Source organism: Echinops telfairi, unplaced genomic scaffold (assembly GCF_000313985.2).
Source record: "Echinops telfairi isolate 266 unplaced genomic scaffold, ASM31398v2 ScPeMD7_3;HRSCAF=10, whole genome shotgun sequence".
In the NCBI taxonomy this organism is placed as follows: domain Eukaryota; kingdom Metazoa; phylum Chordata; class Mammalia; order Afrosoricida; family Tenrecidae; genus Echinops; species Echinops telfairi.
In genome coordinates, this window is record NW_022103899.1 from 28,703,756 (window position 1) to 28,729,869 (window position 26,114).

Genomic DNA, 26,114 nt, shown 5'->3' on the forward strand with positions numbered 1-26,114 from the left:
GAGTGATGATACTGAGAGGGTGAAGGGAGGGTGGGTTGGAAAGGGGGAACTGATTACAAGGATCTACATGTGACCTCCTCCCTGGGGGACAGACAACAGAAAAGTGGGTGAAGGGAGATGTCAGACAGGGCAAGATGTGACAAAGTAATAATTTATAAATTATCGGGTTCATGAGGGAGGGAGGAGAAAAAATGAGCTGATACCAGCAGCTTGGGTGGAGAGCAAATGTTTTGAGAATGATGAGGGCAATGAATGTACAACTGTCCTTTACACAACTGATGTATGTATGAATTGTGATAAGAGTTTTATGAGCCCCTAATAAAACGATTTAAAAAAAATATAAACAAACAAACAAAAGTAAACACTGGGTTTCAAGGTCCTCAGCTATTAAAATAGGAAGTCCTGTCAACCTGCAAACAGGACCAGCCTAGGAGAGACTTTGAGTAGTAGAAATATATTGTTGATTCTACATTGTCAGAAAATCAGAGAAGAACCCAGTGTTCATAGAGATGTGGCAAATTATGGAGGAAGTGGAGGGTACAGCAGAGAATAAGTTCATTTATAAATCAGGTCATTGACATGCCATGCAAGACTAAGTGTTTCCTAAAATTTTACTACAGCAGAGTTATCCTGAATTATCCTAATTAGAATGCTTCTTTACCAAGTAAGGGTATTTATCCTTACTTTTGCACTACTAATTCAACCAGTTTGTACTGGGTGATTATATTACCAATATATATTTATTGAGTTTAACTCTGTGCTGCTATTATAGAAAATACAAAGACAAGGCACCCCGCGGATCATGCCCCTGAGATACTTGCAGGTTGGATGAAGTGTGAGAGCCTTAGGGATAAAAGCACAAATACACATAATACGATGCAGGGTGGATGGTAACACGTAAGTGCCATGATGGTTTTTCTCAGAGGTTAGTCTACTAGGGGAGGAAAGACAGGACATAGGCAAGAACAGGGGAGAAACTATCACCACAGCCATGACATATAGATATAACACAGAGTTATGGGAAACCTGAGAAGGGAAACCAGACTTCCAAGGTTGACAGTCGTAGAAAAAACACTGGACTGGAAATCCAATGCTCAGCTCAAGTCTGGGCAATGTCACTGAATACCATAAGCCACAGAAGCAACACAAACATTAAAGGGATCTGGAATTCAAAATGGTATTTTGAAAGAAGGTAGGAACTCAGAGTAGAAATGCAGGTACCAGGTTTTATGAAGCCCGTGGTGCTTCATTTTAAAAACATGCCAACAAGTTGTTGACATCCTCTTTACTTCTTGGAGAGAACTCTAGAGAAGTGCGGTAGTTGAATTGGGGGTTGACAGACCAATGGGAAGTAGATCTCTTACTGCAACCCAGGAAACCAAACAAGGCTCTAAATGTCTCTGATGGGGGTCGGGGTGGGGGGCAGAGCAATAAATGGAAAATAGAGAGATGGCTTAAAAGTAGAACTAATGAAACTTGTTAACCAATATTGATGTAAGGAAAAAGCAGTATAAAATGACGCCCACAGGGCAGAGTTGGACACAGGATGGTGGAGCAGCAAATGAGTAGAGGGTGTCCTGAAGATATAAACAGCAAGGTGACTCCTTAGGAGAACATCTTGCTCCCAGCTTCTACTACAGCCCTCCACACCTGCTGCCTTGCCCGGAGAGCTGTCCTGAAACCAGCCTGCAGAGCTGTTCCTCTTTCTCATCACCTCTACGCCCACAAGAACCAGAAGGCACCTAGTTTTGCTTTTCCTTTGTTTCCCATACCAGCTCCCGTGGTAGAAGAAACTATCACCTGCCTTAGGTATGTGGCAGGTCACACATTTTAAACAAGACACTGATTTTCGACACAGAGAAGATGCTGGGAAAGCCAATGAAATAAATGGTGGAGTTTGGGGGAGGCGGCAGGAAAACAGCCTTTGTTTTACTCTTGTTCTCATATTCCAGTGCCAAATACTTAACTCTATTTCTAATTGAATGTGGTGATTGCCTGTTCTATCTACTAGTACTGAAGTTAAAATTGACCTTGATCATCAAGTACGTGTTTTTATTGCAAAAAGATAAAATAAGGTATTCCAGTTTGTAAATACTTACTGTTGAAACCTCCAGCAGTATGAAGGCCAAGGTCAAAGAGTTGTGAAGGAAGAAATCCAGATGAATGAGCAAGAGGCTCCGACCCCACAGAAGCCTCCTGGGACATGAAACTGGTCCTGGGGCTCCCACATGCACCTTGACATTCTTGGGTAAATTCATTAGCACTTGAAGAACCCGGACTTAGGAGATTGTTCAGAAATGAAAATTCTTTCTCAAAATCTTCTCCTTCCAATGAATCTACAAAGAGCTCTTTTGCAACTATTGTGTGAAAATAAAAACAAATAAAGTAGATTTTATTGCTATCGCACTTTATTAACATAATTTTTAATTACCCACCACCCTGAAAGTTTATGTGAACATCATTTCTAATTGGACAGGATAAAGACTGAAATGGCCATATTCAATGAAGATATAACATAATGAATATCTACGTGCAAAATAGCCAAACTACCACCTGGACAGAAACTACCGGAGACAAAAGGCCAAAGGGGCAAAAACAAGCTAATCCTGGGGATTTTCAGACACCACTCTGTTTATGAAATGATAGGAATAGATATCTTAAAAATCTAAACTAATAATAAGGTAGTTGTTTTGTACTTATATGAAATCCTATTAATAGAAAATACACCTTCACTGTAGGTACACAGTGAAAACTCACATAACTGATTATAATAAGCACAGAAAACCACTGTTTCTTAAAGAAGAAACATTCCAGAGCCCTCATTACATAATAATATAATTTAAAAATAAAATCAATAAATAAAAGGCTCTATCATCTAAAAATTCTAAAACACCTAGAAAACAATTCTTGGATGCAAAGGGTCTAGAATTGATAAAGGTGAAGGAACATTTCATTTCATATTCATGGGATACTTGAAAATGAACGGAGGAAAAACCATCGCCCTAAATACTTTACCACGAACAGTGAAAGGGAAGGACTTCGTGAAGACAGCGTGAGGTCCGGATCCCAAAGAAGCTAGTGACAATTATTTTAAAACAACTATTTAACATTTCTGGAAATGGGTGCTAGGGTATATAACAAGTAAAGAAACATTTACTGAAAATGTTCAACAAAAGTTCAGGGAGAAGACAGAGTCTGTAGTATCTGAACTGTAGCATCTGAACTCTCCCCAATCCAGACTCACAGACAACAGAAAAACGACCCCATACTGCTGTAGCCCAAAGCATAGACTTCTCCTCCCCCTCCAACGTGAAACCTAAGTTCTTCGTAGAAATTGATTGGCTGGGGGGAGGAGGGAGGAGGAAAAATGAGGAGCTGATGCCAGGGACTTAGGTGGAGAGCAAATGTTTTGAGAATGATGAGGTTAACACATGTACAAATGTGCTTTATATAACTGATGTATGTATGGATTGTGATAAGAGTTGTATGAGCCCCCAATAATAAAAAAAGAAGAAACAAACTTAAAACTAATAAAGCATTGTTTAAAAAAAAAAGAAAGAAAGAAATTGATTGGCTGATTCTAAAATTCTTATGGAACTGCAAAAAACCCCGAAAAGCCCAAGAACATTTAAATCACTTGAAAAAGAGAATCAAGTTGGAGGGCTCACCCTTCTTGAGTTTAAACTTAATACAAACCAATAATAAGACAGTATGATACTGACCTAAGAAAAGATATAGATCAATGGAACAGAACGGAAAGACCGGAAATAAAACAATGTGCCTATGGTCAATTGATCTCCAACCAGGGTGACAAGTCCATTTAATGTTCGGGGAAGATATTCAAAGGTAGTTTTTAACACAAGAAGATACTTTAACGTCAATACTGTCTTGCTACCTTCTTTTATAGACAAGGAAAAGAGAATATTGTGGGCATTACTTTGTTTCTTAAATGATTAATTTTTAAAAAAATATTGAATGACATTTAATAATTTGCTAGTTTTTCAAAATGCTGTTAGGTGGTGTTGAGGAGGCTCTGACTCCTAGTGATCCTACCCACAACCTGAACCAGTGCCCTGCCCTCGGCAGGCAGGGTGTACCTGGTTATTCAACAAATGTTTACTGAGCTCCTCCCTGCTGAAGGCTGGGCAAGCGTAAGTGAGTAAGACAGCCACATGTATCTTATTATACACACAGCAATATGGATGCATTCTGATTGGCCAAAGCACATAAAACAAATTATTTCATTTCTATTATGATATGCAAAATTGGAGACCAATCCGATTTCTAATGATAGTTATTAAATAACAAATAATTTTAAATAATTACCCACAAATATTTCAGAATTATTATTTCTTACCATTTTCAGAGTTAGAAAATGGAGGTGCTCCAAAATCTCTCATTGGAAAATGTTTTTCCTTGTGACCTTTGGTTGCTAGAGAAAAAAGCAAATAAAAGATAAGTTGGAAAAAAATAAATTTAGCATGCTCATTAACTTATTAGCAATAAGTAAGCCAAAGCACTCAAATGACAAAGTCAGATAATTTTATATACTACATACCTCTTTCAGGGTTTTTTTGCCATATAATTCACATATCATACCATTCAATAGTTCAATCATATATTCAGAAGATTGTACAATCATCACTGCAATCAATTGTAGAACATTTTCTTCTTTCCTATATTCATTGTTATTAGCTTTCCACTTCTCTCCAACCTCCCCTGCCATAGCCCCCATGAAACCATTAATACAATTACGTCTCTACACCAGTGGTTCTCCTCCTCCCTAATGCCATGACCCTTTCATACAGTTCCTCATGTGGTGGTGACCCCCAACCATAAAATTATTTTAATTGCTACTTCATAATTGTAATTTTGCTACTGTTATGAATCATAATGTAAATATCTGATATGCAGGATGTATTTTCATTGTTACAAATTGAACATATTTAAAGCATAGTGATTCATCACAAAAACAATGTCATTATATATTGTGAAATATTTCTATTGACAAATAAATGAAATTTTGTCTTGAAGCATGGTGTGGCATGGGTAACAGTCCTCACGCCAGGTACTTGTGTGTTGGCTTATCTGCATGTGGGCGGTCGCTTGGGGTGACGGATAGAGGAGCGGTATCCGTTCCTAAGACCATCGGAAATATGTGTTTTCTGATGGTCTTAGGCGAACCCTGTGGAAGGGTCGTTTGACCCCCCCCAAGAGGTCGTGACCCACAGGTTGAGAACCGCTGCTTTATAGATTTACCTATCCTGGATTTCATATACATAAAAACATACATATAAACAATAAAAAGTACAGAAAAACCTCAATCTAAAAGAAAACTAGACCAAATTTTAAATGGGTCAAAAGAAAGAAAATGACAAGGTGTTAAATTTTAAACTAGTCACATCTGAAATAATCCATGTTCAAAGGCACTCTGCATGATAGCAAGGCTGTTCACCTCCCTGGACGATGGTCAAAGGGAATTCACTGGAGGATTAATCCACCTGTAGTTCTCCTTCACTTGTTTGGTTTTTTTGTTTTTTTACTGCAACAACTTTAAAATGGGTCAAACGGAGATAAAATATTACATTTTAACCTAACTACATCTGCCATGAGTGACATAACAATGCTTCCCGAAAACAAAATCTATTCACATCCTTCAACTATAGTCAGAGGGGATACACCCAAGGCTCAATCTATGCATGGTATGGACCCTGCAAATGAATTTGGGCTTCCACTGTCTTCCATAGCCTTCTGCACACCGGGTGCTCATAATTTAAGCTCTGACACCATTCTCTCCTTTGGATTTGAGTTTTACTATTATAATCATTGGATCACACAGGTTGGTGCACTTCTTCCATATAGACTTAGTTGAAGTCTCACTTAGATGGCAACTTGTTCTTTCTGGTAGCAAGCACCATCCAGTTTCTTCAACATCTCTTCATGAGGGCGAGTATCAAGCAGGCCAAACCATAAAGAACAAAATGTTCTTAGATTGGGGCAAGAATTAAGTGTGAGCCCCAAATCCATTCATATATGTGGTTTGTGTATGTCTCTGGTTGACTTTAGAGACATCATTTTATGTTAGAGAACAATATCAATCATCCTCCTAGAATTGACACTATAAATTCTATTGATAATGTCATTAGTTTAGCCAATAGTATAGAATTTAAAATACTGATGAGAAAAGAAAATTAAACAAGAATTGGCCAGCTATGAGCCACAATACATGAATGGTTGAACAGATTATACTCTTAAGTCACTGAACACTACACAAACAATGGGGGTTGGTGAAAGGACAAACTTTCAATAACATTCATTCACAAAGGCAGAACCATGCCTACCATAATAAAGTAAGGAGGGCATTAAAATAGTAACACATACCTTTATAGTAGTACTGAATACTGATAATAGGTATTGCTATATCCTTTTTAAGGTGAAACGTTCCAAAATGTACTCCTTCCTTGGTCTTATTATATATGAAAGGCCATTCTATATTGTTCTTTCTGACTTCCATGCTTCTGACACAATGGATGTTGGTATTTATGAGAAAATGCATCTATAACATCCCCACCCTCTTTTTCTGAGTTGTATCTCCCACTCATGTAAGCTCACTGACCCCTAAGGTTCCTCACTAGCATTTCTGACATCAAGCTGCTGAGGTCAGATTGCTGCCATATAGACAGTTCTTAAAACAGCATAATGCTCGGGGAAAATCTGTTTTTTACTACCTCAGCCCTAGTGGCAGAGTGGACTATCCATTGGGTTGATAAGTGCGGTTTCAATCCACCAGCTGCCCCATGGGAGAAAGATGAGGCTCTCTGCTGCCATAGGTTTACAGCCTCAGAAACCCCAAGAGGCAGCTCCTCCCTGACCTGAGTCAGAATCGACTTAATGGCAGTGGCTTTTTTGTTTAGTTTTAAGAAAACTTCAGGGGATATATTAATTCATGGTTTAAATATATGTTAGGGCAATAGTTTTATGACTTCAGAAACCTTAAGAGTTCATGAGAAATTGAAATTCTGTTCTACATGCTACTCCTTTGATCATTTACCCTCTTTGATCAAAATGTTTAATAATGGTACAACCACTTCTAGTTTCCTTGGAAATGGAGGTAATGAGCCACACACTCTGTATCTTCCTTATATGCCTGGCTCTCTCCTCTCTCGTATTCCGTGTGAGTTTTAAAGACCACAGGCACTACTAAAAACATTATTAGGCCAATTAACTGGGCTGTCCCAGGAAACCATGACCCTAACCCTCCAAACAAGACCCCACATTTGTCTGGTTGTATGGAAGCAGCCTCAGCAGTGCTTCTGTTTATTATAGTGTCTTACACAACTTTTGCCAATTCGACTTTTTACAGGTATACAACTTATTGAGAGAAGTTACAACCACTGGTTGTGCAATCCTCCCCTCAATCACTGTGATCTTCCATCACCTTGTCCCCTACCTGCGACCTGGAAACCACTAATGAACTCTGGTCCCTATCCATTGGCCTTGTCTTTTCATTTTATATAAATGAGGTCATACTCTAGATAAAGTTATAAAATTGCTACAAAATCATAGAAATGTATTAAAAACATCAAAACGTGAAGTTATTGTTTCTGGACATTCCCTCTATCTAGGTGTACACGCCATTATAAATTCTGCACTCCGACTTATACCACTTCACAGCAGCAGTTTTAGCAGCCTTGACGAATAGGGTTTCTTTTCGGTGTGTGTTGGGGTTTTTTTAGTTTGGGGAACAAAAAAGAAGTCTAAGGGGCAGGCGCAGGGGCTGTCGGTGGCTCACGTAGTTTCCTAATGAAACCCTCACGTTGCTGTGATGGGGAAAGTTCCTCAGCGTGGCCTTCTTGGCCTTATTCTCACCACACAAAGTTTTCAATTTTCTTCAGACTTTTTACTGCTTATGATATGAATGATATTGTTTTATAATTTGAATATTCTGTTGAATCACCTTTCTTTCAAATGGATACAAATATGGATTCCAGTCCGTTGGCGAGATTGCGGTCTTCCACGCGAGCGAGTGCTTCCAATGCTTCATCAACTTGTTGAAACACTTCAACTGGTCTTCTGCCCCCAACGCTGGAACCTTGCTTTTGGCGAATGCTTTCAGTGCAGATTGGACTTCTTCCTTCAGTACCACTAATTTTTGACCATATGCTACTCCTGAAATGGTTGAAGGTCAACTCGTTCTTTTTGGCCCAGTGATTCTGTGTATTCTTTCCATCTTTTCTTTTTAATGCTTTCTGGACTGTTCAATATTTTGCTCATAGAATCTTTCAAGATTGCAACTTGAAACATGGTTTTTTTTTCCTGAGTTCTTTCGGTTGAAGATATTCTGAGCACGTTCGTCCCTTTTGATTTTCTAACTTTACGTCTTTGCACATTTCATTGGAAAATCCTACTTTGTTTTCTTGAATTGTCCTTTGAAATTTTCTGTTCAGTTCTTCGACTTCAACATTTCTTTCATTTGCCGTAGCTACTCTATGATTTAAAGCAATTTTCAGTCTCTTCTGACACCCACTTTAATCTTTTCTTTCTTGTGTTCTTAATGACCTTTTCTCTTTTTTTTTTGCTTTATTCCTATATGATGTTCTTAATGTCATCCCACAGCTCATCAAATATTCTGTCAATAGCATTGTTCTTGAGATGTTCTTGAGATGTTCTAATCTGTTCTTGAGATGTTCTCAAAACTCATTTTGGACAGACTCAAGGTCGTATTTTGGCTCTATGGACTTGTTTTAATTTTCTTTGACTTTATATTTTTATACCATTTATATAAAAGCAATTGATGGATTGGTTCCACAGTTGACCCCTGGCTTGGTTTTAGCTGCTGATATTGATCTTTTCCATTGTCTCTTCCCACAAATGTAGTCAATTTGATTTCTGTGTATTCTATCCAGATAAGCCCATGTATATAATTGTTTTTGTGTTGTTGACAAAAGGTATTTGCAACGAAATCTTTGGTCTTAAAATTTTTCATTTATCTATTTGTCTTTTAAAAATCATTTTATTGGAGTCTCGTACAACTCTTATCACAATCCATATATCCATCTATTGTGTCAAGCACATTTGTACATGCGTTGCCATCATCATTCTCGAAACATTTTCTTTCTACTTGAGCCCTTGGTATCAGCTCATTTTTCCCCTCCCTCCCCACCACCCATCCCTCACAAACCCTTGATAATTTATAAATTATTATTATTTTTTCATGTCTTACACTGTCTGACGTCCGCCTTCACCCACTTTTCTGTTGTCCATCCCCAGGGAGGGGGTTTTGTGTAGATCCCTGTAATCCGTTCCCCACTTCTACCCCACCTCCTCCTTATCCTCCTAGTATCGCCACTCCCATTATTAGTCCTGAAGGGTTCATCTGTCCTGGATTCCCTGTGTTTCCAGTTATCTGTACTAGTGTACATGCTCTGATCTAGCCAGATTTGTATGTAGAATTGGGATCATGATAGTGGTGGGGAGGAAGGATTAAAGAACTAAAGGAAAGTTGTATGTTTCATCGTTATTATACTGCACCCTGACTAACTCGTCTCCTGCCCACGACCCTTCTATAAGGGGATGTCCAGTTACCTACAGATGGGCTTTGGGTCCCCGCTCCGCATTCCCTCTTATTCACAATGATAAGATTTTTTGTTATTTGATGCCTGCTACCTTATCCCATCGACATCTCATGATCACACAGGCTGGTGTGCTTCTTCCATGTGGGCTCTGTTGCTACCAAGATAGATGGCCACTTGTTTATCTTCAAGCTTTAAGACCCCAGATGCTATATCTTTTGATAGTCTGGCACCATCAGCTTTCTTCACCACATTTGCGTATGCACTGCTTTGTCTTCAGCGATCATGTCAGAAAGGTGAGCATCATGGAATGCCAGTTTAATAGAACAAAGTGTTCTTGTGTTGAGGGAGTACTTCAGTCTAGGCCCAATGTCCATATGCTACCTTAATACTAAACCTATAAATATATGCACATATATCTATTTTCCCACCGTCATATATAAATATATTTATATATGTACATGCCTTTATTTAGACCTCTATAAATGCCCTTTGCCTCCTAGATATTTCCTCTATTTCCTTTAATTTCCTCTTGTCCCACTATCATGCTCAGCCCTCATTTGGGTCTCAGTAATTCTTTTTGGTTACATTACCCTTGATCAAGCCCTACCAGGCTTCCTACACCCTCCTTGCCATCAATTTTGGATCACTTGTTGTTCCATTGTCTCTGGGTTTGTTAACACCCACTTCCTTTCCCCCGCCTCCCCCTCTCCCATGTCCCCCGGAACCATCGGTCCCGGTTGTTTTCTCCTCCATTGAAAAATGTTATCATGGACTCCCAGCCTCATGTCTATCACCAAGACCACATTTTCCAACTACTGTTCCTTTCTCTGTTTCCAACTTTTGCATTCCAATGCCAATAATTATCAATGGATATTCATTGCATATTTGATAAGTTTCAGATTGAAGATAAGAAAATTCTTTAAATTTCTACATCACTAACTTTAGTGCTTGGTTCATAAATGCGAATAATAGTTGTAATCACTGGATTTCCTTTTATGCAGATAGATATTTCCTATTTTAGTTGTAGAATTAGGCTGTCAATTTGAGATTTTTTTAAAAGTAGGCATTTATTGATGTTTCCCCGAGTACTGCCTTTGCTGCATCCCATAACCATTAGAAGTCTGCGATTTCTCTTTTCATTTTCTTGCCACATTGGTAGTTTAATGCTATGTTATTCCATTTTCCTATGTTTGTGTATTTTTCAGGGTTTTGTTTTTTCCTGTTATTGATGTCTAGCTTCACCCTGTTGCAATCAAGGAAAATGCTTTATACAATTTCAATCTTTTAAAAGTTTATCAAGACTTGTTTTGTGACCTAAAATGTGATCTATCTTGGCACATGATCGATGTGCATGGAAACAGAATGTACTCTGCGATGTTTGGGGTTGTCTGTTAAGTCTAGTTGATTTGTACTGCCATTCCGGTCTTCTATTTCCCTGCTGATCTTCCTTCTAGATCTAACACTGAAGTAGGGTATTGACATCTCAAGTTATAATTCTGTTGTTAGTATAGGTGCCATCGAGTTGGTTTGGACTTAGAAGAACCTTGTGCACAACAGCACAAGACACTGCCCAGTTAGTCACAATCCTCACAATTGTTCCTATGCTTGAACCCATTGTTGCAGCCACTGGCACCACCCATCTCACTGAGGGCCTTCCCCTTTTCACTGCCCCTCTGCTTTACCAAGCATGATGCCTTCCCCAAGCACCGATCTCTCTTAACAACATGTCCTAAGTCTGGAAGACAAAGTCTCTCCGTCCTTGCCTCTAAGGAGCACTCCAAGATAGACTCATTTGTCCTTTTTGCAGTCTGTGGTACTCTGAATATCCTTCTCCAGCATAACAATTCAAATGCATTGATTCCTGGTCTTCCTTACTCAATGTCCAACTTTCACATGCATATGAGGCTATGGAAAATTCAATGTTATGGGTGCGACACACCTTTAGTCTTCCAAGTAACATCCTTGTTTATCAGTAGTCTAAAGAGATCTTGTGCGGCAGATTTACCTAATGCAACATGCTTTTTGATCTCTTGACTGCTGCTTCTATGAGCATTGATTTTGGGTCCAAGCAAGACAAAATCCTTGACAATTTCAACCCTTTCTCCATTTATCACATCCATTTCTCCCTTTAATTCTATCCATTTTTGCTTTATATACTTACAGACCCTGATGTTGGGTGCATATATACTACTGATCTTTAAATATTCTTGATTTTCATTGACCCTTTTATCACCATATAATGTCCATCTTTATCTATTCTGAAAGATTTTAACTTAAAGTCTACTTTGGTAGTAAGATTGCCAACATAGCTCTCGGTTATTCACATGGAATATTTTCTCCATCTTTTCTCTTTTGAGTATGTGTCCCTGGATTTAAGATGTCCTCTTATAAACAGCATACCTTAGGATCTTATTTTAAATTAATTCTGCCACTCTCTGACTTGATTGGAGAAGTTAGTCTCTTTATTTTCACTGTCTTTACTAGTAAGGAGCATCTTATTTTTACCATTTTGTTAGTGTGTGTGTGTGTGTGTGTGTAGCCTTCTTTTGCCTTTGTCCTTTAATGCTGCGAACTTTTTGGTTCCTTCTTTGTGTGTGTGTGTGTTTAGATATATTTTCTTAGTGGTTACCATGAATATTCCATTTAAGGATTTATAGTTTCTCATTCTGGTTAAGTTAGTACCAACTGAACTTCAATAACACATAAGAAAATCTGTATCTATACCACTCCTATATCCCCTTTGGATAGTATCACTAATTACATCTTTCTATTTCATGTGCCCTCTAATTTTATCTGCCTTTTATTTATGTACGTATAACTATATATACTATATAAATGTTTATACATGTTTATATTTAATTATGGGTACAACATTTGCAGCTACCAAGCATAAATACCTTATACTTGTCTGTGCATTTCCCTTAATTAGGGATCTTTCTAGTGTCTTTTTCCTTCCATCCACAGAACTCCCGTTAATGTTTTTTACAGAGCTGTCCTGCCCCACCTCCCTGCCCCGTATGTTTGCTGTAACTGGGCCTGCCTCACGCTCCCCTACCTCCATTCATTCCTTACATCTGAAGATGATTGAAAAAAATGTTTTTAATAAGAAAATGCGATCATTTCAAAGTAATTCTTATTACCACCTTACCTGGTTCACTTCCCAAATTTGCTTCTTCATTTAACAGAACTAATCTGAAGTGAAAATAAAAAGAATATACCAATATTTTGGTTAAAATTCATTTCAGATTTATGTTCAAAAACATTTTATATGGTTTTATTTTTTAAAAAACTGAGGAATCATATAAAATAGTTGCCCAGCACATTTCCTGAAATCTGTCTGCAAGAATTTCCTGATTCTTCTATAGACCTACATAGACCATGAAACTAACTTTTCACACCACCCCCACCACCCCATTCATTTAAAAAACATTTACTGAGCACCAACGCAGTGCCAGGCATCAAATACAACCCGGGAGGTAATATGCTAAATAATATCACAGAGAGCACCTATCAGAAGGAAGCACCCAAGCCATTGATTTTGGAGGGTAGTGGTCAAGCTTTGCAGGGTTTTGCTCAAGAACATTTGGAACTTAATAAAGGGAATGGAAAACTTCAAAAACAGTAAGGTACACTATTTTGAACAACATCATCCTTGTAAAGAAGCTACCTTAGCCCAAACATTCCCAAACAATATTATTAACAGCAGCTATCAAATAGGGAGGCAAAGGAATGCCACTTTAACCTTGTACTAGTGGCCTCTCTCACCTAGATAATGTGTCTACATCTGTGTGTTGTCTCTGCCTATTTTAAGACAATAATATTCTCCTTAAAGGCCAAAAAAGAAGGCAAAGAAATTTAATCCAGATTTAGTCATTATTCCTAAGGTATAATAACCTCATCAGTGTTAGTTTTGTAAGTTGTTTTTAATAAGCCCTTTTTAAAAGCTTAAAATAATATTTATTTTGCAATTATCACAGAATAAACCTGCAACCTGCACAGTAAACAGGTACTTGTTACTTGGGATGAAATTTCCAATGGTTGTACACATATATGGTTTTCAAAACCACTTATATGGAAGGCAAGAAACTGCTAGGTAACTCAAAAAGCAGCTATCACAATGCTGAAGATGCACAAGATGTTTGTGTAAAATTCATAAAATGTATATGAAGAATATAACAATTAAAAATTAAAGTAATATTTCATATAACATGTTTTTGATATCAATGTATAACTAAGCTAATACTTTACAATTAGATACGTGATTATTTAACCTATAATCCTCACAGGGTTATTATTTAGTTAAAAACAGTTTCTGATTTTACCATAGAAAATGGGAAAATGCATTATAGGAGTGAGTCAAAAAGTATTGCATACGAAGGGCTGTGGGGAAGAGAGGAGCAAATCAGAGTGCAGTGTAGTAATGATGAAATATGCAATTTTCCTCTAGTTCTTAAATGCTTCCTCCCCGCCACTACCATGATCCCAATTCTACCTTACATATCCAGCTGGACCGGAGGATGTACACTGGCACAGATGGGAACTGGAAATACAGTGAACCCAGGACAGATGAACCCCCCAGGACCAGTGGAGAGAGTGGCGATAGCGGGAGGGTGGAGGGAAGGTGAGGGAGACAGGGGGAACAGATGACAAAGTCTGCATATGGCCTCCTCCCTGGGGGACGGACAGTGGAGAAGGGGGTGAGGGAGACGTGGGATGGGGTAAGATGTGATAAAGTAATAATAATTCATAAATTTTATCAGGGAGACTGGGGAGCAGCGAGGGAGGGGGAAAAAGGAGGAGCTGACACCAAGGGCTCGGGTAGAGGGCGGGTGTTGTGAGAATCATGAAGTCAACATATGTACGAATGTGCTGGACACAAATGACATATGTATGTATTGTGAAGAGTTGTATGAGCCCCTAATAAAATGATTTTTTTACAGACTTATTTGTTATTTATTTCTAATAGTGACCTTTAAGATTTTCAGAATATATTGCACATGAAAAAATGATTTTTTTTTTTTAAGTATTGCATACATGCAGATGTTTATGCGAAACAAAGTGTGTCTAAACTTGTATCTGTAATCCATGGACAGATACAGACAGGTTCTCTCAGTAACACACTTGCCTTAGTCCCCTTAGTATGCCTTCAAAAAATGAATACTTTTTGTACAATGGGGAAAAACATTTTGCAGTCTGGGCTGAGGTCAAATTTTTAACAAAATTTAAGTGGACTCATTCCCAAGTCAATGGAGCGCTGCATCAAGCTTATAGAAGTGAAAAGAAGATTAGAGAAGTGCTGTCCCTCATAAAACATCAGTTTTAGAGGGAGGACCAAGAATTTTTAAGAAAGTTGGAAAATTTCAAAGGTCCTCAAAAGAATAGAGGTGAGTTCAGAAGGTTCTGACAACTGGTTTTCAAGATTCCAAAGGGATCATCATGATAGATTTTCTCAAAGGTCACAGGATGATCACAGGGACCAATTAGGAAGAAGTAATGAAAACTGCTTTGGTGAAAAAAAAGCCATGACAGTTGTGCCAAGGAATTTTATTTCATCATAACAATGCACCTGCTGATTCAAGAGTAGCAAGAATTGTCTCCTGAAGATTTTATTAGGGACCCTGACCGGATTTACCCCACAGCCCAGATCCTGCCATTTCACACTGACTTTTGTCCCTCAAATTCAAAGGAACATAATTTTAGTTCCTTGATGTCAAAACTACCATCTTGGTCACGTGGCCAGGCTGCGTCCAAGGCACCGAGCCACGGACCGCCTGGCATGGACCCTCAGGCCGCCCGGGCCCAGGGGTTGGCTTCGCCACGTCTCTGAGCCGAGCCTCCGTCAGAAGGTGAGCGAGACTGGGAAGGTCATGGACCGACAGGAGCACAGAACATCCCCAGGGATGGACCTGCCCACGATGAGCGTGCCCCTCTGAGGAGGAAGGCTTTGCTCTGGACAATGAGGATTCTGGTGGGGAACCCAACGCTTCGGAGCTGCCTGTCGGGGATTTTGGTTGCCCGCCCAAGGAACAGACAGCAGACCTCGTTAATGAGGCCTGGGACTTGGAGTTGAAAACAGACCAAGGGAATCCCTATGATGCTGACACATCCAGGTGAGCATTTCTCAAGAGAGCAAACCTTGGGTGTGCTGTGCCCCACAAAGAGACACGGTTTATGACCCCAGCTGGCACCACCCCCCTCCGCTGATACCCCATTATTCTAAGACAGTCTTTGAAACGGGACAGCTCAATGATGCTGAAGACTGGGTTCTCCCGTTCTGCCTCATGGGTGGGGTGGGACCACCCCACAAGGGTCTCTGTTGTGTCGTCTAGGGGGAGAGCTGTGTGTCTGGGATAATATCCTGAAGGATTTTCAAGTCAGGGGTGCCTAGACTGGTGTTACGTAAGCTTTCCCCTGTTCTCTGTTGCTTATTCTCTGTGGACTCCTTGGAATGTGTGTTTGTCTGCGTGTAGAGGAGTGGTGCTCTTTATGAATAAAAGTAAGGTGGGGGGGGAGTCCAAAAACACTACCATCTTGACATAGTACAATTGGAAATCGCAGAATTCTCCTGGAAGGGTTAGAGAGATGGAAGCCCTGCCTTAAGAAGTATATAGAGCCAGTTGGAGGTTTTCTCCAGAAACACCAGCTGCACATCGTGATATTTTCATATAATAATGTGTCATACGGGTCTGTAGCAATGCTTTATTACTTTCTCTCATAGTTAGGGTCACTTCTAGTCAAGGATACATGATGTGTCATTGTTTTGGGCTTATATCTGGTTGAGTATTGTGTAGCAGCTCTTAGAGGGAAACAAAAGGCAGAGGAACTAAAAAGCAAACAGGCAACATGAATGATGTGCACAGAAACAGCCTGGTTTCCAGCTAACCAGTCCCAGTAACGTCTGCGTTGAGATAAATTTTTGACACAGTCTTGTGAGCTGTTGTCACACAGCAGCCCACATCTGTCCTTTCTTCTCTCTCTCCAGCCGCCCATTCTGGGAGTCACTAGGTAGAAGTCCTTATGCCTCTTATTACAAGGTTCCGTCTCCCAAACAACCCAGTCTGAGTTGTCAGCCCAATTTCATCTGTACTCCTGCCATCTCCTTTGCCTATCATATTAAAAATGGAGAGAAAATGCAAACTTTCACAATAAATGATTCATGTTGATTAGAAAAAGTGACATTTATATGAGTATCCACTAGGAAAAAAAAGAAACAATTCTTCCCAAATATATGTTATCCAAGACTTCCATAGCACTAGATATGAGTTTTGCTACTCACTTATTGAGGTTTCCAGTCAGAGAATTCTTTTCTATTTGTTCTTCTTTGTGGTCTTCAGGAAGTTTGCTTGAAGTGTCTTGCAGCTGCTAAGAATAAGAAACCCAGTGTTAATTAGGTGGAAAGATTCTATTTCTGCCTCTCTGCAGACAAAACGAGAATATAAATTCTAAAGAATTATATAAAAAAGTAGGGAAGCGACAGGAGAGATGTGCACAAATATACTTTGAATCAGCCCGGTGTACTTGTCTATCCTGGCTGTCTATGGAACCGCACACATTGGTCAGCACTAATGCCAGGGTTAACACCCTTGTGATATACCTAAAGAAGACGTATACTGTGCTGCTACTTGCAGTGGCAGGCTCTTATTGCAAGTAATAACGATTTTCAACTTAAACAGAAATGAGTTATCATGTTTGCCTTAATACACAGTACGCTACTTAGTGGATCGTTTATTTTAGAAGCAGTTTAAAACTAATTCAAGGACACTACATCTTGAACAAAGCCACAAGCAAAACTTTCAAGCTGTACCGAAATCAACTTGATATAAGATATTGATATCTAGCCTCACAGAACTGAACAAAAGATTAGCACAGTGTGACTCTGCCGGAAAAGTGACTTACAAAGAAAAACGAAAGGGAGATTAAAAAAAAAAGAAAGGGAGAAATGCAAATGTCAAAAGTAGAATACTCATAGTCTAAGATCATCTAGATCGTGGTTCTCAACCTATGGGTCGTGACCCCTTTGGGGGTTAAACGACCCTTTCACAGGGGTCACCTAAGACCATTTGAAAACATAAATATTTCACAATATCTAATTACATATTGTTTTGTGATTAATCACTGTTTATCACTATGATTAATCACTTAAATTATGTTTATTATAATTTGTAACAATGAAATACATCCTGCATATCAGATATTTACATTATGATTCATAACAGTAACAAAATTACAGTTAGGAAGTAGTAACGAAAATAATTTTATGGTTGGGGGTCACCACCACATGAGGAACTGTATTAAAGGGTTGCAGCATTAAGAAGGTTGAGAACCATGGATCTAGTTCATGCTAGAGAAAGAATTGTTATAATATTTTAGTATCTTTAGCTGCAATCACATAATAGCCATACCTGATATAATTTTTATATTTTACAAGCAAAACGATAATAAAAATTCCAAAGAACACATTCTGTGACAAACCAATGTAAAAGCAAAGCAAGGAAATTTTTTTGTTTCTAACTTTAAAACTCTTAGGTAGGTATTCTTTGTAGAACACATGATTATTTTCTATTATGTTCTTTTCAAGTTTTCCTACCCATTATCCTGTTCTTTTCTATCACCATTACAGAAAACTTAGCTTTTCTTTAATTTCTTCCTTCCCCTCCTTACTAAAATCTTGAGCTTATCAGAGAGAATCACATGCATTTTTGGGTGTGGCAGTTACTATGTGGAACCAGGGAAGACCCTTGGCTGAGGGTCAGTATTTATAAAATACTGTTGTCCAGTATTTAGGCCTAGTATTTTGTAAATTTGAATTTAGGCCTTCCAGAAAAAAAGAATTTTAATGTTAACACACAAATGAAGTGTAGTATGTCTAACAAAACAATATGAAAAGAAATGTACCTTGTGAGCAACAAGATCATATGGGTGGAAGTCCACACATTCCCCATGGATTTGGGACATCAATTGAGCAGTTTTCTCCCAAAATCCTAGCAGTGTTCTCTGAGGAAAAAGAAAAGGTGACATTACTTCTGCTTTCCCAGCAGGATGTTTATTTTCCCCGATCTTTATTTTCCTCACTAGTATAATAGATGAAGTTAAAAACAACAACAACAACAACAAAACCAGGGTAATAGTTGCCAAATAACAAGAAGCAGGAATTAAATTCAATTTGTCAAGTTTGTGAAAGAAAAAAAGTACAGTGAATAGTAATTTTATGTAGGAATTGGCATATGTGTCTACATGAATGTGGGCCTCTGTGGCTTTAACACTGGAATGCATGCTCAAGCCACCTAAAAGCTAACTGCAGTCAAGAGAATGCGAGGTTATGGATTAGAACGCCTTCTGAGTAACCTACAGAGATGATAACGGCATGAAAATAGTGATCTCAGTTACGAGGGGGGCAGATACATACTCTATCTATTGGTAGGCATATGAAGCACTTAGTGCTTCTATAGTCAGTTAAATGAGTCATTTGAGGAAAGTAATATTTACAATTAAATTTGGTCTTTCATCTAGAGCACTTAACAAGAAAATTGTCCTCAAACTAACTCCCGTTAATTGTACATTTTCCATGCTGCTTCAAGGTTCCTGTTCAGAATGATAGGGATGTCTGGAGAGAACAAGAAGACTGGAATTAACAGCTATCGCACTTCAGAGAGTTCCCTTGCAGACTGCCATGCACTGGGGGTTTCCTCCCCAAATGCATCTTTTCTTGATTTTCACGGGACTGAATTGAATTAGGTAGATTTCTTAAAAGCAGCCATGAATGTCCTTGTCCTTTTATGTATATATACAGTTTTTACTATTATATATTTATGTAAAATATTGCGGTAGTTACATAATCTGGTGTCTACTTGAGACTTAAGAGTGAAGGGAAGGAGTTTAGTCTGTCAATCAGGTCACAGCTTGAGGACCTCCTTTGGAGGTGTTATGGAGGAGATATATAACTCACTGGAGGCGGGACGCACTCTCTCATTCCCTGTGAGACATTCCTGTAGACAAGACACGGAGCTATGCTAGAGCCCTGGAGCTGAAGGAGCCATGTAGAGACCCCTGCCAGCACTGAGATAGTTCCACTGCCACTGGATCCACAAGACTTTTCACTCACTGGCCTGTGATCTTCCTGCATTCGGCATCATTGCATGTGTTCATGAGTCTGAAGAGGACTTTAAAGATTGGTATTGGACATACGGGCTAACATTGGACTTAGGGACTTTATCTGGACTCGGCTGGGATGTTTTCTCCATATTCAATTGCTCTTGTTTATAAAGCTCTTTAAAAAAAAAAAAAGCTCTTTTATATATATAAATATGAGTATATATATATATGAGTCTCCATGAATTTGTTTCTCTGGTCTACCCACACTAACACAAATATATTCTCTTTACAAGAATATATTAAAACACCGTCCCCAACACCCACTGCCACAGAGTAGATTCTGACTTCTTGACTAGAGCAGACAGCCTCATCTCTCTCACATGTAGCAGTTGGTGGGTTTGAACTGCAGATCTTGAGGTTAACAGCCCAACGCTTACCCCACAACGCCACCAGAAGCTCCTGTTACAACATGTCACTACTACTTATTGATATCTAATGTAGTAACTGTATGCTATTCCTATGCAATTTAAGGGTAGCAAAAGCACAAGTGAGGTTTTGGTGGTGAGGGCTGCATAGAAAAAACACAGGAACGAGAGTTAGAAAACAGGTGTCGAACCCCAACATTGCCATTTGCTTTCATTCTCCTAGGCTTCTCTTTCTTCACCCATAAAATGACAGTGGAACAAAACAAAACCTTGTCAAACCCGAGGTACAGACTCTGCCTTAAATGAAATTGTATGTGAAAGTTCAAAATGAGTGGAGCAGCTCTAGGTGAACCAGGGCTTATGGGCTCAGAATCCTACCCTATTGATAGTCCGTTCTTCAACCCCATCCAGCCCCTAAGTTCCCTCAACCAATCCATGGGACACTCAGGAGCACAGCGGAAAGTCCAAGAGTAAGCCATCATTAATGGCTGGGATTCTACGAATGCTTGACGTTCTTAAGTTAGTTTTACCAAAATCAAAGAAATCTGATCATGTACACAACTTTTCACACCCTTTAGACAACTTTTAAAAAGGAATCTCACCACTCATCTTTACTGCAAGGACATGCTGACCATGGAGGTGGGTACCTGGTAGGTAGTGAGAGAATGAGATAACATATTGCAGCGACTAGCTCCAAGTAAATCCACTTTCTGGCAAACATCCATCTTTAACTTGTCAAAAGAACCTTTGCTATTTCTCACTTGGATCTGTACCTGTAACCACAAACACGGTCACCATTATTTACAATAACACAGGTAAAACATAATAAATAAAACTATACAAAAAATGTAACAAGGAGAGTTTCTTCTCCTTATATTATTAATAGTTTTTAGTCAATAATGAAGATTTGGTCATTTTTAGTCATTGTGGAAGGTCTTGTTAAGCAGATATCTTTATGCTAAGAGAGTATGAATTAAGTGGAAACTATATAATTAAAAAAAACATTTATGTTATATGTTTATTCATAAATGAAATACATATATTCCATAAATTCCAAAATATATATTCCACATGGAATATATATTCCATAAATAAATGGAAATACCCAAACCATTCATGGATAGTATAATATTTAGCTGAGAGTAGAAGGATAAATCTAGAAGTTAAAATTTTGAGGAACAATAATAGTTCTGAATCATGCAGATATATTTAAAACTTTTAAAAGAGTCCTATTATATTTCCTGGATGTCTGGTGAGTCATATGTGAATATTTAGCTTTTAAATACACTCACTCATTGATTCAACAAATATTCATAAAGTATCTGTTGTATTCCAGGTACTGTTCTACACCCTACTTTAGGGAGCAGTGATGGGGTCTTCCAAGCTCATGAGCAGCCATTTAGAGTGTAACAATTTACCCCTCCCCAGAAGAATGAACTACAGAGGAAGTGCTGAAGCTGCAGCTGGGGGAGGGGAGCGTGTCTGCTCAGAACACAGGAGTAAACGAAGAAGGAAGGCGAGAGAATGAGAGAGGGGAACGAAACCTGGCCCACCAAGCCCCAAGGTGGCCTGGAGCAGCCAATGCAGAGAGGACCACAGGGCCAGCCCCACCATGAGACATGGCATCCCCTCACTGACCCATAGCACTATGGGGACAACACTGCAGACACAGTGCAGGAATTGTGCCCAACCTGACCCCACCACACTGGGGCAGAACACTAAGGGCATGTAATTGAGCAGCAAGGGGAGCAAAGCAATGAAGTACCTGAGGAATCCCAAAAATAGACTATGGGGGCAGGGCATGACACCTCATCAGACTCAACCAGAAAACATTCATAAAGGTCAACAGATAGAGAGGGAACTATTTATAGGTTTTTCTTTTTTTGTTTTGTTTTGGTTTTTCATGTCTATCTAGATAAGATAGGCAGGATAAACAATCCCGAGGAGAAAGTAACGGGACCAATGGTTCCAGGGGCAAAGGAAGGGGGGAGCCAACAAACCCAGGCACAAGGGAACAACACGTGATCTAAAATTGATGGTGAGGGTGTAGAATGCCTGGTGGGGCTTGATTAAGTGCAATGTAGCCAAGAAGAATTACTGGGAGCCAAATGAAGGTTGAATGTGATGATGGGACAGGGGGAAAGGAAATAGAAGAACTAGGAGGAAAAGGACACTTATAGAGGTATAAATACAGGCATGCACATATGTAAATATATTTATATATAACAATAGGGACCTAGTTCTTTTTTTTCCAGTTTCAAATTGTTAATATTTAGGTATTTTTAAAAGAGTATTCTTTTTAATCACTTTATTGGGGGCCTGTACAATGCTTCTCACAATCCATACATAACACCCATTGTGTCCAGCACATTTGCACATTTGTTGCCATCATCATTCTCAAAACATTTGCTTTCTTTTTTTTTTTTAATATCATTTTATTAGGGGCTCATACAACTCTTATCACAATCCATACCAAAACATTTGCTTTCTACTTGAGCCCTTGGTATCAGCACCTCATTTTCCCCTCCCTCCCTGGTCACTCCTCCCTCATGAACCCTTGATAATTTATAAATTATTGTTATTTTGTCATATCTTACACTGCCCGATGTCTCCCTTCACCCACTTTTCTGTGGTCCATCCCCCAGAGAGGAGGTTATATGTAGAACCTTGTAATCGGTTCCCCTTTTTTAAAAGAGTATTTGAAGAGCCTCTATACTTGACTCTTTTTTAAAATAATTTTATTGGGGTCTTTTACAGCTCTTATAGCATTCCATACAACAATTGTATCAAGCACATTTGTACATATGTTGCCATCATCATTTTCAAAACATTTTCTACTTGAGCCTTTGGTAGGGACATAGTTCTATGTACATATATGTTAAATAATAAAGTAGCAGACGGACATTGGGCCTCTACTCAAGTACTCCTTCAACGCAAAAGCACTTTGTTCTAATAACTTGGTATTCTGTGATGCTCACCTTCCCGACAGGATCATTGAAGACAAAATGGGTACATTAGCAAATGTGGTCTAGAAAACTGATGGTGTTTAAAAAAAAATATCAAAAGAGATAGCGTCTGTGGTCTTAAAGGCTTGAAGATAAGCAAGTGGCCATCAAACTGGGAAGCAACAAAGCCCACATGGAAGAAGCACACCAGCTATGTGATCACAAGGTGTCCACAGGATCAGGTATCAGGCACTAGAAGACCCCAAGCAATCATATTGATGCGAATAGGGGAGGGGGGGCATGGAGTAGAGACCCAAAACCCATCTGTAAACAATTAGCCATCCCCTCACAGAAGGGTCACAAGGAAGGAATGATCCAGCCAGGGTGCAGTATATCACCAATGAAACATACAACATTCCTCTAGTTATTTAATGCTTCCCTCCCCCGACTATCATGACCCCAATTCTACCTCAAAAATCTAGCTAGACCAGAGAATGTACACTGATACAGATAAGAGCTAGAAACACAGGGAATCCAGCATAGACAAACCCCTCAGGTACAGTATTGAAAGTAGTGATACCATGAGCGTAGGGGGAATAGGGGGAGAATGGGGGAACCGATCACAATGATCGACCTATAACTCCTTCCCCCTAAGGGGGACAACAGCAGAAACAGGGGTGAAGGGAGACAGTGGATGGTGTAGGATATAAAAATAAGAATAATTTATAAATTATCAAGGGTTCATAAGGGAGGGAGGAGGAAAAAATGAGCTGATACTAAGGGCTCAAGTAGAAATAAATTGTTTTATAAAGGATCATGGCAACATATGTACAAATGTGCTTGACACAATAGATGTATGGATTGTTGTAAGAGCCCCCAATATAATGATTACAAATAATAAAGTATAATGATTTATCTCTTCCTGTCTAGAGAAGAGTGAAGAAAATCAAAGACATGGAAAGAAGTCCAGTGGGCTAATAACCCATCAGCCTCCACAACCCTAAGACCAGAAGAACTAGATTGTGTCCACTATCACTAGCTACTGTTCTGAAAGGGGTTACATTAGAAAGTCCTGGGTAGAGTTGGAGAAAAATGTGGAACAATACTCATAAAAGTAAATGTAAAGTCAAACAAACAAACTCAAAATCATTCAAACAAACCCGTTACTGGTCAGATAGAGACTGGGAGAACCACCCTTTGTCACCTTTCAGATACGGGACTGAACTCACCCTGACGGCTCAATTTTCAGCCAAAACCAGACAGGCCTGTAACACGGTGGATGTATACACACGTTGGAATACTCAGCCATTTGAGTCGAGAAAGGAAGCAGTTACTCAGTGTCAAAGTACAGAAGGGTTAGGAAGGAAGGAGGGTCGGAAATGGGAAACACAGGGAGGAAGCGGATGAATCAGTGTTGTTACGTTGTGGGGACTGCAATCAAGGGATATCACAAAATGTGTATGGATTGTTGGATGGAAAACTGATCTGCTCTGTGAACTTTCACCCAATTTACATAAGAAAAAAAAATTTTTTAAGAGGTTGATGGCTGTAACATGGGCAACATATTGTACTTCAATCAAATATCTTAAAGCACCAAGAATTTATAATCTAACATATTTTCAAAAATAGAGTGCCATTTTATGATGCTGATTAAAGTATTCTGTAGCAGTTCCAGTGATTTATATAAAAAGAAAAGGAAAATAGTAAAAAAGAAAAGAAAAACAATGTTTTCATACTTTTCTGAACTTTTCCATTTGCCTTAAGGTGTCTGGGTCCAGTTCTTGGGATACATCTTTCATCCACAGCAGAGCTCCTCTGTATTCTGTACGCGCCTGTTCCATCCGATTAATTGTTATCAAGGTATCGGATACTGCCCTTTGACTGAATGTTGCTACTTCTTGTTTAAGACGAGACAGTGGAGTATACAGGGCTAATCTAATAATAGAGATAAAAACCAGGGTATACATTTCATAAGCAAATCAAAGCTATAAAACAGCCATAAAGCATAAATGCTGTCGAGAAGCGTCTACAAAGTGAAAATTATTACTATACTTGAGACATTTCAGGAAGAAAATAAGGATTACATAGCCAACTTGAATTGCTAGTATGAGTTTATGTATCCTTTTCTCCTTATTTTAAGAAATACATCATTTTTTAAAACTTGTTACTGTGAGCATTTGCCAAGCAGATCTTAGGTCCCACAATTCACACACAGCAATTCCCTCTGTGTGTCTTCACCCACTCCTTTACCGCCGTGCTTCCTCTTTCCATCCTCTCTTTCCTAACCCCCAGAACACTGCGGACAGGTAAATGCTGCCATTTTGATCGTACATGGTGGATTATTCGAATACTGGGGGTGGGCTCAATCCCAGACCTGAGGGTGACGTAGGGCTTTAGTCCCACTTGACTCTAACCAAGCAGTAAGGCTGGTGGCTTTTGTGATTTTGAGTTTTGTTCTCCAGTTTTCTCCTATCCTATTCAGGACCTTTTAATATGATCCTTTTCAGAGCATTTGCTGGGAGTTGCCAGGTACCCGCTAGTCCTTCAAATCTCAGGATTGTGGAGACTGATGTTTGTGTGGTCCATTGGACTAATGGTTCCCTATGTCTTTCAGCTTCCACTCTGTTTTCTCCCGGATGGAGAGAGACCAATGGTCGCATCTTAGATGGCTGCTCACGAGTTTTTAAGACCCCACGTACGCCCCACCCAGATGGAACATAGAACATTGTCTTTGTGAATTGTTATACTAACAGACCTTGGTGTCTCCCAAGGCAGTGGGATCCCCTAGAAATACATTTATGTCTAAAAAGAAAAATTACATAATGTAATTTACAAACTCTGAATGTCAGTGTACATAAAGATAACCTCCTACATAAAGTGCCTCTTAGAAAACAGCTCTCGGGAGGTAACAACAATGACTACAAGACGGAAGGAAATGCTCTAAAACGGACTGTGGCGATGACTGCACGACTCTCCTTGATGCGGCTGAACTACTGAATTGTATGGTAAGTGAATTACGTGCCAATTTTTAAAAAGTGAGTGAGTACTTAAAGAAAGAAAACGGTTCCATGGGTAAT

At 39.1% G+C, this 26,114-nt stretch overlaps 1 protein-coding gene and 1 pseudogene across 3 annotated transcripts in view; one reads left to right on the forward strand and one right to left on the reverse strand.

Annotated features, from left to right (window-relative positions):
* Positions 1-26,114, reverse strand: part of ICA1L (islet cell autoantigen 1 like) — a 50,247-nt gene that overhangs the window by 16,132 nt on the left and 8,001 nt on the right. For 2 of the 3 annotated variants that reach the window (XM_045297113.1, XM_004701540.2), the window contains exons 4-10: positions 24,774-24,972; positions 20,740-20,865; positions 18,471-18,569; positions 16,852-16,937; positions 12,724-12,767; positions 4,358-4,432; positions 2,100-2,357 (exon numbers count right to left, since the gene is read on the reverse strand). In XM_045297113.1, coding sequence (XP_045153048.1) covers positions 2,100-2,357; positions 4,358-4,432; positions 12,724-12,767; positions 16,852-16,937; positions 18,471-18,569; positions 20,740-20,865; positions 24,774-24,972 — 887 coding nt within the window. The remainder of the gene's footprint in view (positions 1-2,099; positions 2,358-4,357; positions 4,433-12,723; positions 12,768-16,851; positions 16,938-18,470; positions 18,570-20,739; positions 20,866-24,773; positions 24,973-26,114) is intronic. The other variant, XM_045297109.1, reaches the window with a different exon arrangement.
* Positions 13,057-15,904, forward strand: LOC105978482 (annotated as a pseudogene).